This window comes from Pygocentrus nattereri, chromosome 30 (assembly GCF_015220715.1).
Source record: "Pygocentrus nattereri isolate fPygNat1 chromosome 30, fPygNat1.pri, whole genome shotgun sequence".
NCBI lineage: Eukaryota > Metazoa > Chordata > Actinopteri > Characiformes > Serrasalmidae > Pygocentrus > Pygocentrus nattereri.
In genome coordinates, this window is record NC_051240.1 from 1385001 (window position 1) to 1401329 (window position 16329).

The window sequence follows — 16329 nt, forward strand, 5'->3', positions numbered from 1 at the left end:
GAGCAGTGCTGTTTAAATACATGCAGAAGGTTTTGTCTTGCTGAAATAAGCAAGGCCTTCCCTGAAAAGACATCATCTAGATGGCAGCATATAATGCTCCAAAACCTGTATGTGTCATTCAGCATTAATGGTGCCTTCACAGATGTGCAGGTCACCCATGCCACGTGCACCACTTCCACATGCACTGAAGTTTGGGCGCCTAAAAGTTATGGCTCATTTTTTGTTTTTAACTCAGCAAGTAAATAACATTTATGCACAAAAATTTGCAGGAAAAAAGTCAGATTGACAATGAGCTTGTTCCCTGTAGAGGAAGAGGATTTGTATATTTTTGCAAGCATATATTTTATGTACAGCCTATTTATTTATTTATTTAAATCTCATGCTTAGGGTGCTGTATCAGCAGCAGAATCAGCCCATGGATGCTCTACAGGCATACATCTGTGCTGTGCAATTGGACCATAGTCATGCTGCAGCCTGGATGGACCTAGGCACGCTATATGAGTCTTGTAACCAGCCACAGGACGCGATTAAGTGCTACATTAATGCCACACGCAGCAAGGGCTGCAGCAACACGGCGGCGCTTACCGCCCGCATCAAATACTTGCAGGTAAGATGGACGGCAGATCAACAGACACCTGTTATCTACTGTGTAGCATCCAGATTTCAGCACTGACGAGCTGCAGTGCAGAGGTCTTGCTCTCCAAGCCTTAAACTGGCAGTGAATTTCAATCAAAAATGAATTTGGTGTGTTTGCACAGGCTGTCAAATTGCCTTTAAGTACACTGCTGTGAGCAATCGTTTGTCTACTCATTGCGACTTGGGGTCTGTTTATTTAATGATGCTCTAAGTAGAAGAAAGCTTGTACTGAGTAAATATACACAAAGGGACATTTGAGACACTGACCGGTTGCCTGTATAGAAACGATAGTGTCTTGACTAGTAAAGCAGTGAAATCCCAGTGTGGCCGCAAACTTGCCATTTCCATGTGTAAACATGCTGAATTTGATTTTGTTTCATTTTTACTGCCAGGTTTGAGAGAGTGTGGTTGTGTGTGCGCATGTATTTGGGTGTCAGTGAGTGAGTGAGAGTGGTGTGACTCTGTGGACATCCTTTAGTTCTGATCATTACATTTTATTTTCTCATTTAAGTTACAGATTTCTTTTATCCTCCCCATTCTTTGTATGTATGAATGAGTCATGTTTTCATGATTTAATGACAGTAGGACTTCAAGCTTTACATTGTATGCATTATAAATTTGAAGTCTCCTTGGCAGTGATTATTACTACACTACAGCTAGACTGGTTAGTGTGATCTGGGTCCTCATTTGTTTGACCTAGATGAACCTCTTAAAACTTCTAGTGTGTAGTCCTAAAGCCACAGATCTATATCAACTGTTCCGTCGCCCAACCTTAGATGGCTGTTTAAATATGTTTTTCACGCGTTTTCGTTTTAGGCTCAATTGTGTAACCTTCAACACACTAGTCTACAGAGTAAAAGTAAAATGCTTCCTAGTATTGAGGAAGCATGGAGCCTCCCAATCCCCGCAGAGCTTACCTCAAGACAGGGCGTCCAGAACACAGCCCAGCAGGTGAGCCCAGATAGTCGCACACCCTGAACACTATAACCCTTGACCCATCTTCCTAAACATGCACATACACGTACATGCAGCTCACAACTCTGACATATGGCTCAACCACTTCAACCATGCTTCTGTCTCAACATACCGGTTACCAGGTGTGCTGATCTTCCTGACATTTTAACGGGCTAAACTAAAACTTTAAACACATGCATTGTGAGCCCCATCAAGTAGAACTTGTTTTTTCAATGCTCCTGTATTAAATCACTCCACTGAAATAAAATGAAACCGGAGTGTGGTTTGTGTTTGAGCTTCACTAGTGTAGCCTTAGATTTTCTGTTTAGACCTGTGTTAAATGTGTGTTCAGAGTTGAATCGTTTCCTGTCACAGAACTCTTAAATGGCCTCCTAACCTTTTTTTCTAACTCTCAAGTCAAACTTCGAACAAGTCGAAACCAGAAAAGTAAAATGAACCCCTTGGGAACATTTTCATCCTGGCTTAATTGCTAGCGAGTTCTCTTACTTCCTTGGAGTCCATTTAGGATAGTTTAACAGGATGAAATATTTCATTACTCTGAGTACATGTTTGACAGGCATAGAAACCTGCAACCATTACACAACAGAGGGCCCTAAGTGCTGCAACACCTCCCCGGAACATTGGCGTAGTTGAGTTCGGTAGTTTGATTGTGTGCGTGTGTGAATGCGTGTATATGGGTGTTTTCATTAATGGCACAGTACAATGAACCTTTTCATTGATACTGATGCAGTCATGGTAAATGTTGGCTTTATTTTTGTCATTTCCCCCCCTTTACTCTGAAAGGTAGGTTTATTAACCATATCAGTTTTCATGTTTTCTCAAATAAATATTCTCTACCCACTGATTCAGTCTTGTAAAAATCCAGAAAATCCTCTGCAGCATCAGTTTAAAGCATAGTTCAACATTTTGGCAGGTTATCATGTTAAACATTGAATTCTGTCCTGCCATTCCTGTCTACATACAGTTTGAGTCTTGTTTGAGCAATTCTAATTAGAATCAGACTTGGGAGCCTTGTAGCCTTCTGTTGTTTTAAAAACTTTGTCCTTACCTTCACAGATGAAATTCTGTCAGTTTTGCAGCCACATGAGCTTTTATAAATGCTTTTCCTGCCTAAATACTAAATGGGTATACTTGACACATCGCAGTTTATTTAGATGGGTAAAAATGGGTAAGTGCCTTATTCAGTTGTAATGTATTTATGTAATACTGGTAAATTTGCATCCATGAAGGGGGGAAAAAGAAATGAATTGGCAAAACGACAGGCTAGCCCTTTGTACATATAGGCATAAATCTTCTGTAGATTATTCACCCATTTTAACGCTTGGCACTCTGAGCTGAGGGTTTGAGATCCATCATGCACAGCTCTCTTTCCTGTTTATTGAGCTTTTTAGCGCAGTGGGCTGCTTACCATTCTCTGTGTCTTTGAGTGACACTGGCCAAATGAAAACGGTAACTTTGTTGGACTTACACTTGATGGAACCATTTTTCTTCCTCTGCATCTTTCCCCGCACATTTAAGCATTTGATTTGATGTGATTGATCAGAGCAAAACATTTTTGTGGAGAAATGCCACAGAACAACTACCCATTAAGCTAAATTTAAGAAGAAAGTACTGCTTGTAGTGTTGCTCTGTGCCATTTGCTCATGCTGTGGAGAACAGGACTGCTTACTGCATCACGTGCAACTCCAGGACTGGAGTTTTGGATAATTGATTGGAACCCGCTGTGCTCTTGCATGCAAACTGGAGAAGAAAAAAAGATTTCATGGCCTGTAGCAATAATTATCAGTAAGTCAATAAGTAGTTCCAGCCCCATAAATGTTACCTTAAAGCCATGCTTATCAACTTTGCTCCAGGAGGACCCATATCAAGCACAGCTTTTATTTATTCTCCTACTCGGGCACATCCACTAAACCTCACCATAGGCATTTTTCATGCCCGGATGAGGGGTCGAAGTTCCGGGGGAGGTTATGTGTAATCTTATTTCCGGTTACTGCGCTGCTACGAATATGGCAGCGTTTTATTATTCATCATCTTTGGCTGAACTCCCAAGCTTTAAGCAGGATGATGTGGTCAGAATTGTGGAACAGTTGTCAAGCAACAAACGTGCAAAACTCGATAAGGGATATAAATTCTTTTTTGAGCAGTTTATTTCTGATAATGAAGGTAGATCGTTAGCTGGTTCCCAGTGGTGTAGCTAGCTAACGTTACCTTACTTATCGTCACAGACAGATGAGTAATGTAAAGTAGGTATGTAGAGATCAAGTAATGTCTGTTTAAGAAGTAAATAAACGATGTCTAACGTGAATAATTGTGGTAAATTAGATCATTCTCAGTGTCCAATGTTGTAGATGGCGAGATCCGTGTAAGGGCTCGGATAACCCTATCTAGAAAAGCGAGGAACCACAGACTAGTGGTCCAAAAACTTCATAGAAGTTGAAGGAGTTTAACCAGGTCATTGTTACACCGTTGCAGTTCACGAACCCATTTTAATTTATGCAGTTAGATTTACTGTTTTATAAGCTAATTCACTATTAGATTTATACTGTATGCATCGCGCGTAGCCACATCTTTCCACTAACCACCTGCTATCACCTGGGTCACAGAAGTTCTTTGATACCGGTCTCGAGGGTCTCGTACCCTCACCATGATTTAGGTCCGTAACAAAAAAAGCATGCAGACATGGAGAACAAACTCCATGCATATGACTTTTAAAATGTAGTACAAAGCTGAACGAAAATAAAGTGTAGAAATTAAAACGGGAGCGGACTACAGCGGTTGGTTTTGAAGTCTGAGAGGTGTGTTTTAATAACAGCATTCCACACACAATGTAAGTAATGGTTGTCTCTTATATAGCGCGTGTGTGTGTGTGTATGTGTATGTGTGTGTGTGTGTATATATATATATATATATATATATATATGTATGTATGTATGTATGTATGTATGTGTGCCTGTCCTCCGAGGCTTGTTCTTTCTCCAACGTATCATGCATGTATGTGTGCCTCCTCCTTTACTAAAGAGTCTCCAAGGCGGGCCATCTGTCTGCTATACACACTCTCTTGTTCTTTCACTCCAACTGAAGCGACGTGGTGCTGCGCCCCTTTAGTTTTTCCCTTCACTGTAACTTAGATGTCCAGCGGGTTGAAATGAGCGCTGCACACATACGTGCCGTTTTGAATGTCAGCTTCTCTCTCCTTATCGTTGCAATTAACCACTGCTTTTTGAGCTCATCAGATAAAAAATTAAAAACTCAAATGGAAATGATTTTACACAGAACTTCCCAAACCGGAAAAATGTCGACCCCAGAAACGAGAGAAAAGCCCATTAACAGAGGAGGTGAATCTGGTGTACTTGAGCACAAAAATCAACAAACACCTCTGACATGGATTAGTTATCAATTTATACAGTCTGGTTCTTGCCCTTTTGCTTTGCATTGACATACAGCTACTACAGTGCTCTTTAGAAAACCGTATGATCACTAGCAGTTCCGTGTGTTGCTGGCAGATACACTCTGTAATCCAGATTTTGGGAAAAAAAATTCTATGGAAATGCTGGCTCCGTCTGTGACTAAGCTCGTGTCCTCAACTTGGCTTGTAATGCTGAAATGTCACTTGGCATTCAGGCTATGTGGTTGTTCTAAAACTTCTCAGGTTGAGTGATTATTGCAAAACTTGCAGCTTCTGAGCGAAGTGCAGTCGTCTGAGCTTTTTTGAGAACATGCTAAATCTACTTTTTCATTATTCAGTCATTTGGCCCAATAAATCCCCATATTAATTTGAATAAGTATTTGTTCATCACATTGGTATTCATTTTTATATTTAGTACCTGGAAACTTTTTTTAATAAGCCAAACAAGTAGTGACCAAAAGGAATGCAGTCATCCAAAGTCTTGAGACTTCTTTTGAAACAAAATGTTTGAAAATAAGTAAATGGAGCTCCAAAGTGGTGGAAAGTATTGGCCCCATCATTAGGAGATTGCAGGTTCAATCCCCGGTGATGCTGGAACTGTCCATGGCTGGGCGTGCAAGAGAGTGGAGTTGGTCTCGCTCACTCTGGGTGGCTCTGTCTGTCGCTCTTCCTCTTCTCACAATCAGAGAAGCGCTAGCCAGCACAGGCGTCTGTTAGCTGGCCTAACAGAATTGGCAGGTAGAGTTCTCCTCCAAGCATGTTCAGCTATACAGTGATGTTGCATTAGCAACAGTTTGGAAAAGATGAAGTGACTAGCTTATCTAGTGGACGGAACTGGATATTACTAAATTGGGAAAATGACCGTGTTTAATCTCAGATAAACAAGATTCTTACTGTCTGAGGCCTTTGGTCTGATCTGTCTAAAAAGGAGAATGTAAATGATAAAGAGAAGAGTAAGTGATGAAGAGGTCTGAGGATAGAACCCTGACGGACCACCTGAGTGACAATAGAAGTTGAAAAAGTGAGGCCAGAGAGAGAACTAAACTGTTCGGTGAACCAATCCAGTCCACAAAATCCCCCAAAATATGTTAAGAGAAGTAGAAAATTGCTTAATGCATTATAAATTCATGCCAGACATCCATCGCACTTCTCACACTGCACCAAACTGCGCTGCAACTATGTGGGTATAGTGATCTTTACCGGCACACCACTATGTATCCAATCCACGCTGTCTCTGATTCTGCTTACTGCTTGTTTTTCTCCCTCTCTCTTCTAATTAACCAAGTTTACAGCATGTTTAGAATTTGATCGCAGATGTTTTTTTTGTGACGAAATAAGTTTTCACTGCTTTAACAGGGAAGTCTTCCCCATGCACAACTGGTAACTAACACACTAAAAAAGATCACATTTAAAGAGACGCACTAGACAGTGAAACTGTCTGACAGACGTTTGTCTATGAAGTTTACGTTTCACTCTCACTAAAGTGAAAAAAAGCATGTTTAGTCGCGTCTAGTGCCGCTGATGTGAACTGGAATATTCATTAAACTTGGAATCCCGTCTGTTCCGTCAGATTGATGACTTCGGAAGAACTTTTTTTAATGTTTTAAATGTGATTTGGAGAACTGATATAAAAATACTCGTTCCGAAATATCAGCAAGTATTCTAATCTTGTGAAATACTGTTTGGGTGTGCCCTAATTTTAGTATTACAGGGAACAATATATTATTTTCAACTGGCCCCTTCTGGTCTGTAGAATGTAAATTTGATGGAATAAATATTGATTTGGCTTCGATTCTAAATGCCGGAGGTGTCAATATGGCGCTCTCTGAGTGTAGGGTTTCTACTCAAAGGTTAAACAGCTGGCAGCCTGTATTAGAGCACTCCAGCTTGGCGCAGTAGCGTTGTTTAATCAGAACTTGTAGACATATTCTAATATCTTTGTTTGAACATGTGACTTGTTAAATGTCAATCCAATAACTATTAAAGTCTTTGGCTAATATCTTGATTCAGATGCGATACCAGTTTAATTTGGAAGGTTGTGGGTTTAAATCCCACGACTGATTATGAATACCTGGTTGCCCCGTGATTCCAGATTGGGCATAATTAGGCAGCAAAATGACACATTTCCCTTGTAGGACAAATAAAGTACATAACACAAAGCAATTATGTTGTGGCTCTTACAGTGATACAGAATATGGATTACATAGATTAATCTTGCATTATCTAATAGTAAATTAGGAGTTCAGTGGTACACATCACTTTAGTGCGCTCTGCTAGTTTTTTTTTTCATCGATTTGCTTTATGCAGTTTCTTGCATACTGAAAGTGGACGGGCCATTTTCATTCACTTTACAGTTGGTCTTGGAGATGTAAATCTTTGGCAAAATCTTACGAGCAATAACCAGGCCTCAGCAGTTATTCATTAACTGACAAGCCTAAAATCAAAGTTGCATCTCATCAAAATATGAGTTGTGAAACACAGTTCTGCTTTTTATATCTGTGTGATTGGCTGAGAGACATTCAGAGCCATTGTAGAATACGTAATATGTGCACACATCAATTGAATTCTTTATTTCTGCACTTGGATATTAAAAATTGTTCCTTTTATGGACCGTGGATTGTAGTACTGATGGATGGGCTAGGCATGAGTGTGTGTATGAAGCACACAGCCCATAAATAAAAACGTGGTTGTTTAAACCAATGGGCTTGACAGCTGTATGTCCATGATCATATGACCAGAAAATTGATTAAATAAACTGGAATACTCGATGAGGGACTACTGAAAGCTCTGTCCTCTGAAGTTGTGATTTATTCATGACTTATCAGTAGCACAAGTTAGAACGAATACAAACTTCAGCTTTGACTCTGTGTACCTTAGTAGCTCTCAGAAGCCTTTGTCATCCACCACACAATCTTCTATAATTTTGCACACTTGTGTGATTTTCCTTCCTCCTCTGTGCATTACACTTTTTTTCCCTCATGATATGGTTTGCCTTTGAAATGGAACATATCAAGTTGTGCTGTCATCTTAAAAAGTGGTCTTGAACGCTTCAACATTTGTAGTTGTGCATTTGGAAATGAAATAAAATTAAATATACTTTGTTGTTGAACGTTGGTTGAAATTTTAAAAAAAAAATTTTTGGTTAGTGATTAATTGGTTATTAACTTGCATTGCTGGTTGGTCTGTATGATGTAGATTATATTCTAAAATAAGACCTTAAGACAGGGGAGCACAGCTCTGGTCCTGGACGATTTGTTTTCAGCATTTTGGTAGTTGCCCTAATTACACACCCACTGAATCTGGCACTTAACACGTGTTGAATTAGGTGTGTTTGAGGAGGGAAATCACCTGTGCTGGATTGAAAAACCTCTGGAGTACACTGGATATTAATTTATGCACTTTGATTCTTTTCCTTTTGCTTTCTTGTGGTTGTTCAGCCCTGCTTTAAGAGTATAGGAGCGTAAGCACCAGGTGTTTGATTATGTGGCTGAATAAGAGAGGAAGATGATGTCTTAGTTGTGTTTTATTAGACATTTTAAAGCTTTAACTGCTGTGGTAAAATTGCTGTGGTAAAACTTTCTGGTGGCCACATGTGCATTACTTGAAATGATCTGCCTAGACATCCTTGCTTTTTATTCAGAGTGCAGTGCTCTGACAAATGAGAGCATGGTCTTGTTAATTTACCAATTCAGTCCCTTTGCATTTACACAAGCATTCACAGACATCTACCTTCTCTTTCTCCCTTCTGTTTCTCCCTTTTCTTCTGTCTTATCTGCCTTTTTTATTCTTCTTTGTGCTGTCTTGTTACGCTTATCACTTTCTTGCTTTAATTCTTCCCAGGCGTGTAAACCCCACCCCAGTGCAGGAGGGGGTCTAACTGGGGCACATGGCTCTGGGCAGTCCCTGCCCCCCCATGTGAGCCCTCTTGGCCATGGAGAAGAGCAGTCCAGCCCAGCCAAGAGAAAAAGGACATCCAGCCCTGCCAAGGTATATAGCAGTCACTCTTTCTGAAGTGCGTCATAACAAACACACTTCATTATCATCTCGCCCATAATATCAGCAGGTCATTGAAATACAATATTTGTTTGTTTCTTTGTAGAGTTCTGCAGAGTGGGGCAGTAGCCCAGCACAACAGACTCCAAGTTGGTACTTGTCGCCTCAGAAACTACAGGTGAGCAGACTTGTCAAGTGGACGTATGTATGTGTGTGTGTGTGTGTGTGTGTGTGTGTGTGTGTGTGTGTATGTGTATATATATATATATGTATATATACATACATATACACACATACACATTATATATATATGTATGTATGTGTGTGTGTGTGTGTGTGTGTGTGTGTGTGTGTGTGTATATATAATATAAAGTGATTTTACTGCAGAATAAAAATGGTAACTGCTAATCAAAACATCAGGTATGCCAGTATTAAACACGCTGTACAGGGTTAACAGGTTTATTAAAAAATTTAAAAACACCCAAATCAGTCTGGCTTGTCACATTGTGTACTTAATCAGTAAAATAATTGTAAAGTAGTATTATTGGTAGCGTATTTTGCAGAAATGAGGAGACTGTATTAACTATAGAATTAAAGATTGGACTGGATCGGAACTTGGGTCTGATTCTTAACATGAAAAATATTCAGAACAGCGCAGGGTTCGAAAAAACTTGATTGTAATGTCCCTAGTAGAAAGGCAGTCAAATTGCATCGAATCCTATCTTCTCAGGTTGTATCACATTTGTGTTATCAGCAATGATTGCAAGCATCATGCACCTCTAGTAAGATTTAACCCAGTTTCTGTCTGTAACTGAAGTGCTGCTCCTTCCTAATCTCATGTTCTCCTGGCTTTTTTTTTTTTTTAAGCTGTTGGAGCAGTTGCGGGCCAACAAGGCAAATCTGAAGCCCGTGCAGATGCAGAGGTTGGAGCAGCTGGAAGCACAGCTCTCAGCCATGCAATTGCACCAGCAACAGGTATACTTTCAATTTTGGATAATAGCAGCTTATTAGGAGTTTTCTGCAAAGATTCATGAAAAGCTGATTCTTTATTTGTTTTCAAACCCAATATGAACAGTATGAATATGAACAAAAGCTGGGGTGTCTCTTGCCAAACATTTTTCTGTATTTTTTGTGTATAAAGCCTACACAGTGATCTAGTTTATAGATTAACACTTTTCAACAGATGTTTATGCAGAATTACTTAATATTTGATGAACTAGACTTGAATAGTAATTGTGCCATTTGCAAAACTTGAACCTTCCAGGTGCAAAAGTAAGTGCAGCTAATAATTATAAAAGTGAGACCACTGTAATTGTGTTGGCATTTTGTAGTTTGTATGCCCATACAAGAAACTCTGGGCCGAAGCTTGATTTCTCTATGGCCAGAACGAATAGGGTTTCAGAAGAATCGTCTGTCGCACCCTGTGGTACATAAAATGTTAAGCCTCCTTAAGCACGCTTCGTCAGTGTGGTAGCATATTCCCATGTACAGACGGAGGGCAGGTTTTTCCTGTGTTTATCTGATACTCACTGAAACATCATAGATACTTCCGCTTGATTTGAAAAGATCTAGAAACTTGGATGCACTCAGGCCAATTCAGTACAGACTCAGCCTAAATTAGCTTATAAGGGGATGACCAGTAATATTAGGCTGTCAAAGTATCCTAATTATTTTAATGCTGGCTACATTTTTTCTGAGGACCTTTTTTCAGGACATTTGCCAGCTTCACATTCGACTCCCCGTTCCACCATAAATAGCGTAGCAGTTACGTTCTGAACTGCTGCGCCATTTAACGTGGGACAGGAACATTTGAACGAGCAGCTGGCGAATAAGAAGCTGACCTCAGCTTTATGGAGAGTTGAAAGGCATGATATGAGGAGGTTTATCTATTTCCGCTTGACACCTAACATTTAACTTATCTTCACTGTTTCACAGAACCAACAGGTCCTTTGTTTTGTCCCGTTTGCTAATGTTTGTGAAAGCTGAAAACTAAAAGCTAAAATATAAGCTAAAAAATCGAAACTGCTGCACCATTTAACCTTTTCAACTCCTTGAGACCACCGGTGGTTCCAAAAGGCACTTCGTCATGTTCTTCATAACTTTTTTATTTCTTAAACTACATTCCAAAAGTGGGTGTCATATAGATGTAATTGTCTTCTTTACACTCAAATAGATGGGTAATGTAAATAGATGGGTAATTTTAAACCCTTATAATAAAAGTAGCTGAACTTTTTTTTTTTTTTTTTTTGTCTTACAAGTCGACAGATTTTTCCACAAGTCTGGGCTATAAGCTAAAAGCTGGTGGTGTCTTTTCAGTGATAACCTGTGAAAGTTTTAATAAAAATAAAAAAAATACAGACTGTCTAGGATTTTTGGTTTTCAGCAGTAAATTGTAAGCATATAGCAATATGTGTATGATTATTAAATGCATTTCTGTTAATTTGAGGGAAACTTTAAAAAAATGTAAATACAAAAATAATAATGTATTTTTATTTTATGTTAATTTCATGCAGTTATTGAATAATTTGCCTTGCAATTTGGTCATGTAAATTCAGATGAAGAAACGAAAATATACCCTGGTCAGTATTGGTAACATTCAAACAAGAAGCTGGCAGAAAAGAAACTAAATTCAGCCTCATAGTTTTAACACTGGTGCTATTTTTCATAAGGAGTTTTGGCCTGTCAAAATGTCCTACCTAAAGGTTTTATCTATGGTTATACCTGTAAACATGTGCTGGGGTAGAACATCATGATCAGATAGAGCACCTCCTCAGGACACAGCCACCTAATTTTGCGTTGCTTAGTGAAGTCAATTTGATGCACAGTTGCATAAACGCAGAACAAAACATATCAGGCTCTGAACATTTTTATTCAATGTGGTGTGCAATATACAGAAAAAATGAGCTTAGACTTGGAGTTCCTAATATGGGCATAACTCGGACTATAGAATGACTCACAGATACAGTGGGCTGTAGACGTTCCCTTGTGTAGCAAAACTTTTAATATACTTAGTTTAAGGCATGAGCGAAACTGGGTGCCTGCGCCCACCTAAAACTCTCAAACTGCCACACTGATCACATCTTTACATCCACAACCTCAGGTGTTCAAGTTCGTAAAATGCTTTAATAATATGAAATGCTTCAATTCTGTAGTGTATGATCCTTAATTTTTTACTGTGTGCTCCCCAGTATTTCCGTCTCTCAAAAAAAGTCTTTTTGTAGTCTTTAAAAGTCATGTAATGTATCCGAGGCTTAAGCAGGTGGCTGAGGATCTAAAAGCGAAACAATAAAAAGATAACAGATGACTTCCAGTTTGCAGCTTTCATGGTCTGAAATCCTTTAATGTTGGTTAAAGGGAGCTGTGGAAGTCAAAGGGACATTTGTGAAGACCAAGAAAGTCTCGCATAGAACTGCTTGTATGTTGCTCAAGAAGGCAAAGCAAAACACTCATATGACAGCAAGGGATCTGCAGGAAAGCATAGCTGAGCCAGGAGTGGTCGTGCTTCATTCTGCTGTTGCAGTGTTGGTTGAAAGTATGACCTGCATTGACAGGTCATTAACATTAACAGTCATCAGAAGGAACCATTGAGGCTTATTCACCAACCATTCTTGAGAAGAAACCTCTTAAAACCCACTTCCGCAGTTTTCCCATAGATTGTGATATTCACTGTTTTCTTATTTGGGATTTGCTGTTAGGTAAGAACAGAATCTTCATACATTCAAGAACACAAAGTTATGAACAGGTCTGCAGATTAAAATTACATCATGAATCTGACTCTGAATAGTCTGAATAGACTTTCTTAGGACTTTTCTCAAGAACACAATTAAGAACAAACTTAAGAATAGGTTGATGAATTTGTCTGCGACATCACAAAAGTCACCATCTGAAGTTTTTGGTCAGGGTCACCAGAGGTGTGTTGGGAACAGGTGGGGAGCAGCATTTGATGAAAAGAACACCTTGACTTTAAGCATAGGGTTGGTATCAGCCAGTGAAAACAGCCAAGGTAGATGGAAGCATGGATTCAACTTAATATCAACAAATTCTGGAAGTATATGTGACAGTCAAGCATTAAAGCTGAAACTAGCACTGGTTTCTGTAACAGGACAGTGATTCAAAACATACCTCAAAATCCACCACGAGCTACTACATGGAATGCAAGCGGAAGCTTTTAGGAAGGCCCTTATAATCCAGTGAATTGAGCAGCACTGAAAATGTTTGAGTAGATCTTAAACATGCTGTGCATTTAAGACTGCTCATGTCATGGCAGAAATACAAGTGTTCTGCAACGAAAAGTGGGAGAATAACAACTGGCTACAAAAAGTGTTTGCAAGCTGTTAAATCTGCCAAAGGAGATGTTAAGCATTAACTCATGTAAGGTGTCCAAACTTTTGCATGTCACGATTTATACATGTATTTCTACTTTTTAAGTTAACCAAATTTATTTATTTTTTTATTTTTTGTTTTTTTCCTCTTTACTACTGCTGAAAATCTGCCAGTCTGAGCAGATGTTGTATACTGTCTGTGAAGAGACAGAGATCCTTAATTTGTTTTTCTTGCATAGATGAGACAAAATGCGTCTGGGCAGGTGCGGCCAACCCTCCCCAATGGCCCAACGGCTGGTCCTTCACTGCCTGTGCAGATCCACTCCCGCGGCCCTGCAGTGCGCCCTCCCTGTACTGCTCAGCCGCTAGCCAATGGGCCCTTCTCTGCCAGCCCCAGTTCAGTCCCCCGCACCGGCCCTCACCCATCCTCTGTCGGCAATAATCACATGCCGGGAACGGGAACCAACGGAGACGTGCCTTACCTGCACCCTAACGCACTACCTCACAACTGCACAAGCCCGAGCGACACATGGAAGAGCCAGCATCTCAACTCCACTCAGGTCAGCCCTCACTCGCTGCTGCCCTGTTGTTTTTAAATTGTCTACCTACAGTCTTTGTAAATATTCCTTTATTGTATTGGATCCTGATGTGAATCACTGGATTAGCGATTGAACATTCTTAACATTTTTTGACAAAATTTAAATTAACAAAATATTGTTCATAACCTACTAATGGAGAGGCAGGAGGCCTGGTGTTGGTAGAGTGAAGTGACATTGAACATGTTGGTATGCATTAATTGATGGTGAACTTTAGTGTTCATATAATGTAGTTGCAGAAGGCATCATTAAATGCAGCTGATATCATCCTCCACCACCATGCTCATCGTTGCTTTTTGTTTTTTAATTGTGATGTGCTTACAAACTTCTAATCATAGGTATTGTGACTTTGTACAGGAAAATAAATGCATTCGTTTTTAAGATCCCATCTTTCTCTTTCGTTCTACAGGGGCTTCAGAAAGGTTCGCATTGGGCAGGTCCTAATGGAGACCGGGCTCTCTCTTCCAGCGCTTCGGCCGACGGTGGCCCTCACAATCAGGTTGGACATTCCTCCACGACCCATGTTGACCCCTCTGAGCCTGCTGTCAATCACCTGTCATCGCCCACCCCTTCCTCAGCCTCCTCTCCTGCATCCTCCTCCGTACACACAGCTACCTCAGGTGCCCCCCTGACCAAAGAGAGTGACCACCCACAGGGCAACGGTTCCACTGCCGCTAACCACCATAGCCCCAGCCACACCCCCACATCCACCTCCACCTCTGGTTCGCCAGCCACCCACTCCTCAGACAATCCCCAGCTCTCTGCCCTATTGGCATGCAAGGAGAGCCCCGCCACGGGCCCTAGGGTCAACCACATCCACCCAGCTGTCACGCTGCCTGCTCCAGGCAGCTCGGCCGCCTCCTCCCCAGCTTCAGCCCTTTCCACCACTTCCCCATCACCCCGCGCCAATGAGCTAACAGCCAGCCTTAACAAGCCTGGCTCCACCACACCGGGACCCCCACCTGCTGTCACCGTTAATGGGAGTGGAGGAGGAGTTTGTTCTGAGGACTCTCAGAGCCCATTGAAGGCTGAACCACCAGAGGTTTGTCTCAAACCGGCACCTCCCCATAGACCCTCTCACTCATCGTCGACAGTGTCCATCTATCCGACATCTTCAGACATCCTCAAAGCCTGCAGGTGAGTTGAGCGTTCTTGTGCTCATCATATGTCTTCCCTTTGTAGTAGGTCATAATTAGTCATTTGCTTTCTAAAAGACCCATGTCCTACATTTGTTTTCTGTTTTTCTCCATGAAGTGCACGTTAATTTGGATTTAAATAACAAACAATAATAGATTTTTACATAACAATCGTCTAATCTCTATCACTTAATCAAGCAGGCTGTTTTTGTTACAGTGCATTTAAGACTGATGTATGTATAATGATCTCTGTTCTGATTAGCTGCTCTGTATTGTGCTGGATCCTATAATAAAAAAATCATCTCTGCTGAAAGGCACTACTTATAACTTCAGGTTGAGCAGACAGAGCTAAACTCCTGTAGGCTGATAGGTGGATATATGTGAATGTGGAGGTTTTCGTGACCTACCAGAAAGTCAATTGACTGCCTTTGCAGCTTAGTTTTCGTGTGTTAACCTACATCAAACTCTTAATTAAAAAAGGCAAGGAAAATTCACTTTTCCTTGGTAGGGACTCTCGTCGTCTCAAAATCTCGTTGGAATCCAGAAATGTAATTTTACAGGTGGTTTGCAATTGTATATGAGCTGACTCAACCTACATTCAACTGTTTTCAGCCTTGCCCATGGAGAGTTGCTCTATCATAGAGCTTATTTTAACATCAACCTGGAATGAAAATTTACCTTTTGTATGTGATAGCATGTCTCTGACCGTATTAAGCGTTGTTCCTCATTACATTTAGATGTCAAAATTATTGTTTCCCCATAATCTTTAACTGAAGTGTAGTGACTTTTGCCGTCTTATTTTGGAGATGTCACTGTAGCCCAGTGGACAAATAACTAAAAATACTTTGCACATCTCCCTCACACCACAGTCATCTGTTTTCTAGTGAAAATGATTACCTAACATGAGTGACCCTCCGTAATACTGTATTTGGCCATGAAATGTCATCTATGCACCATGATTTCTGATTCATGTAGACTTTAACCCAGGTAGAAAGCACCATATCCCTAGCATGCTTTGTTGTAATAGATGACTAAATTGCTGTTTCATGTCTTATGACTTTCGGTTTACACCTCTCCTGATTATGCAGAAACCTTGGGAAGAATGGTCTGTCGAGCAGCAGCATCCTCCTAGATAAGTGCCCGCCACCCCGGCTTCCTCCTCCTCCATCACCCCCACTGCCGAAGGACAAACTCAACCCCCCCACCCCCAGCATCTACGTGAGTACACGACGACTGTTTAATTGCAAGACATACAAACAAGAAAG

General features: G+C 40.5%; 1 protein-coding gene across 2 annotated transcripts in view; it reads left to right on the forward strand.

Moving 5' to 3' along the window:
• kdm6al (lysine (K)-specific demethylase 6A, like) overlaps positions 1-16329 on the forward strand; it is a 59230-nt gene that overhangs the window by 35305 nt on the left and 7596 nt on the right. Inside the window, exons 12-19 of one of the 2 annotated variants that reach the window (XM_017712945.2) lie at positions 388-607; positions 1453-1587; positions 8858-9004; positions 9117-9188; positions 9878-9985; positions 13572-13892; positions 14338-15065; positions 16153-16282. In XM_017712945.2, coding sequence (XP_017568434.1) covers positions 388-607; positions 1453-1587; positions 8858-9004; positions 9117-9188; positions 9878-9985; positions 13572-13892; positions 14338-15065; positions 16153-16282 — 1861 coding nt within the window. The remainder of the gene's footprint in view (positions 1-387; positions 608-1452; positions 1588-8857; positions 9005-9116; positions 9189-9877; positions 9986-13571; positions 13893-14337; positions 15066-16152; positions 16283-16329) is intronic. The other variant, XM_017712946.2, reaches the window with a different exon arrangement.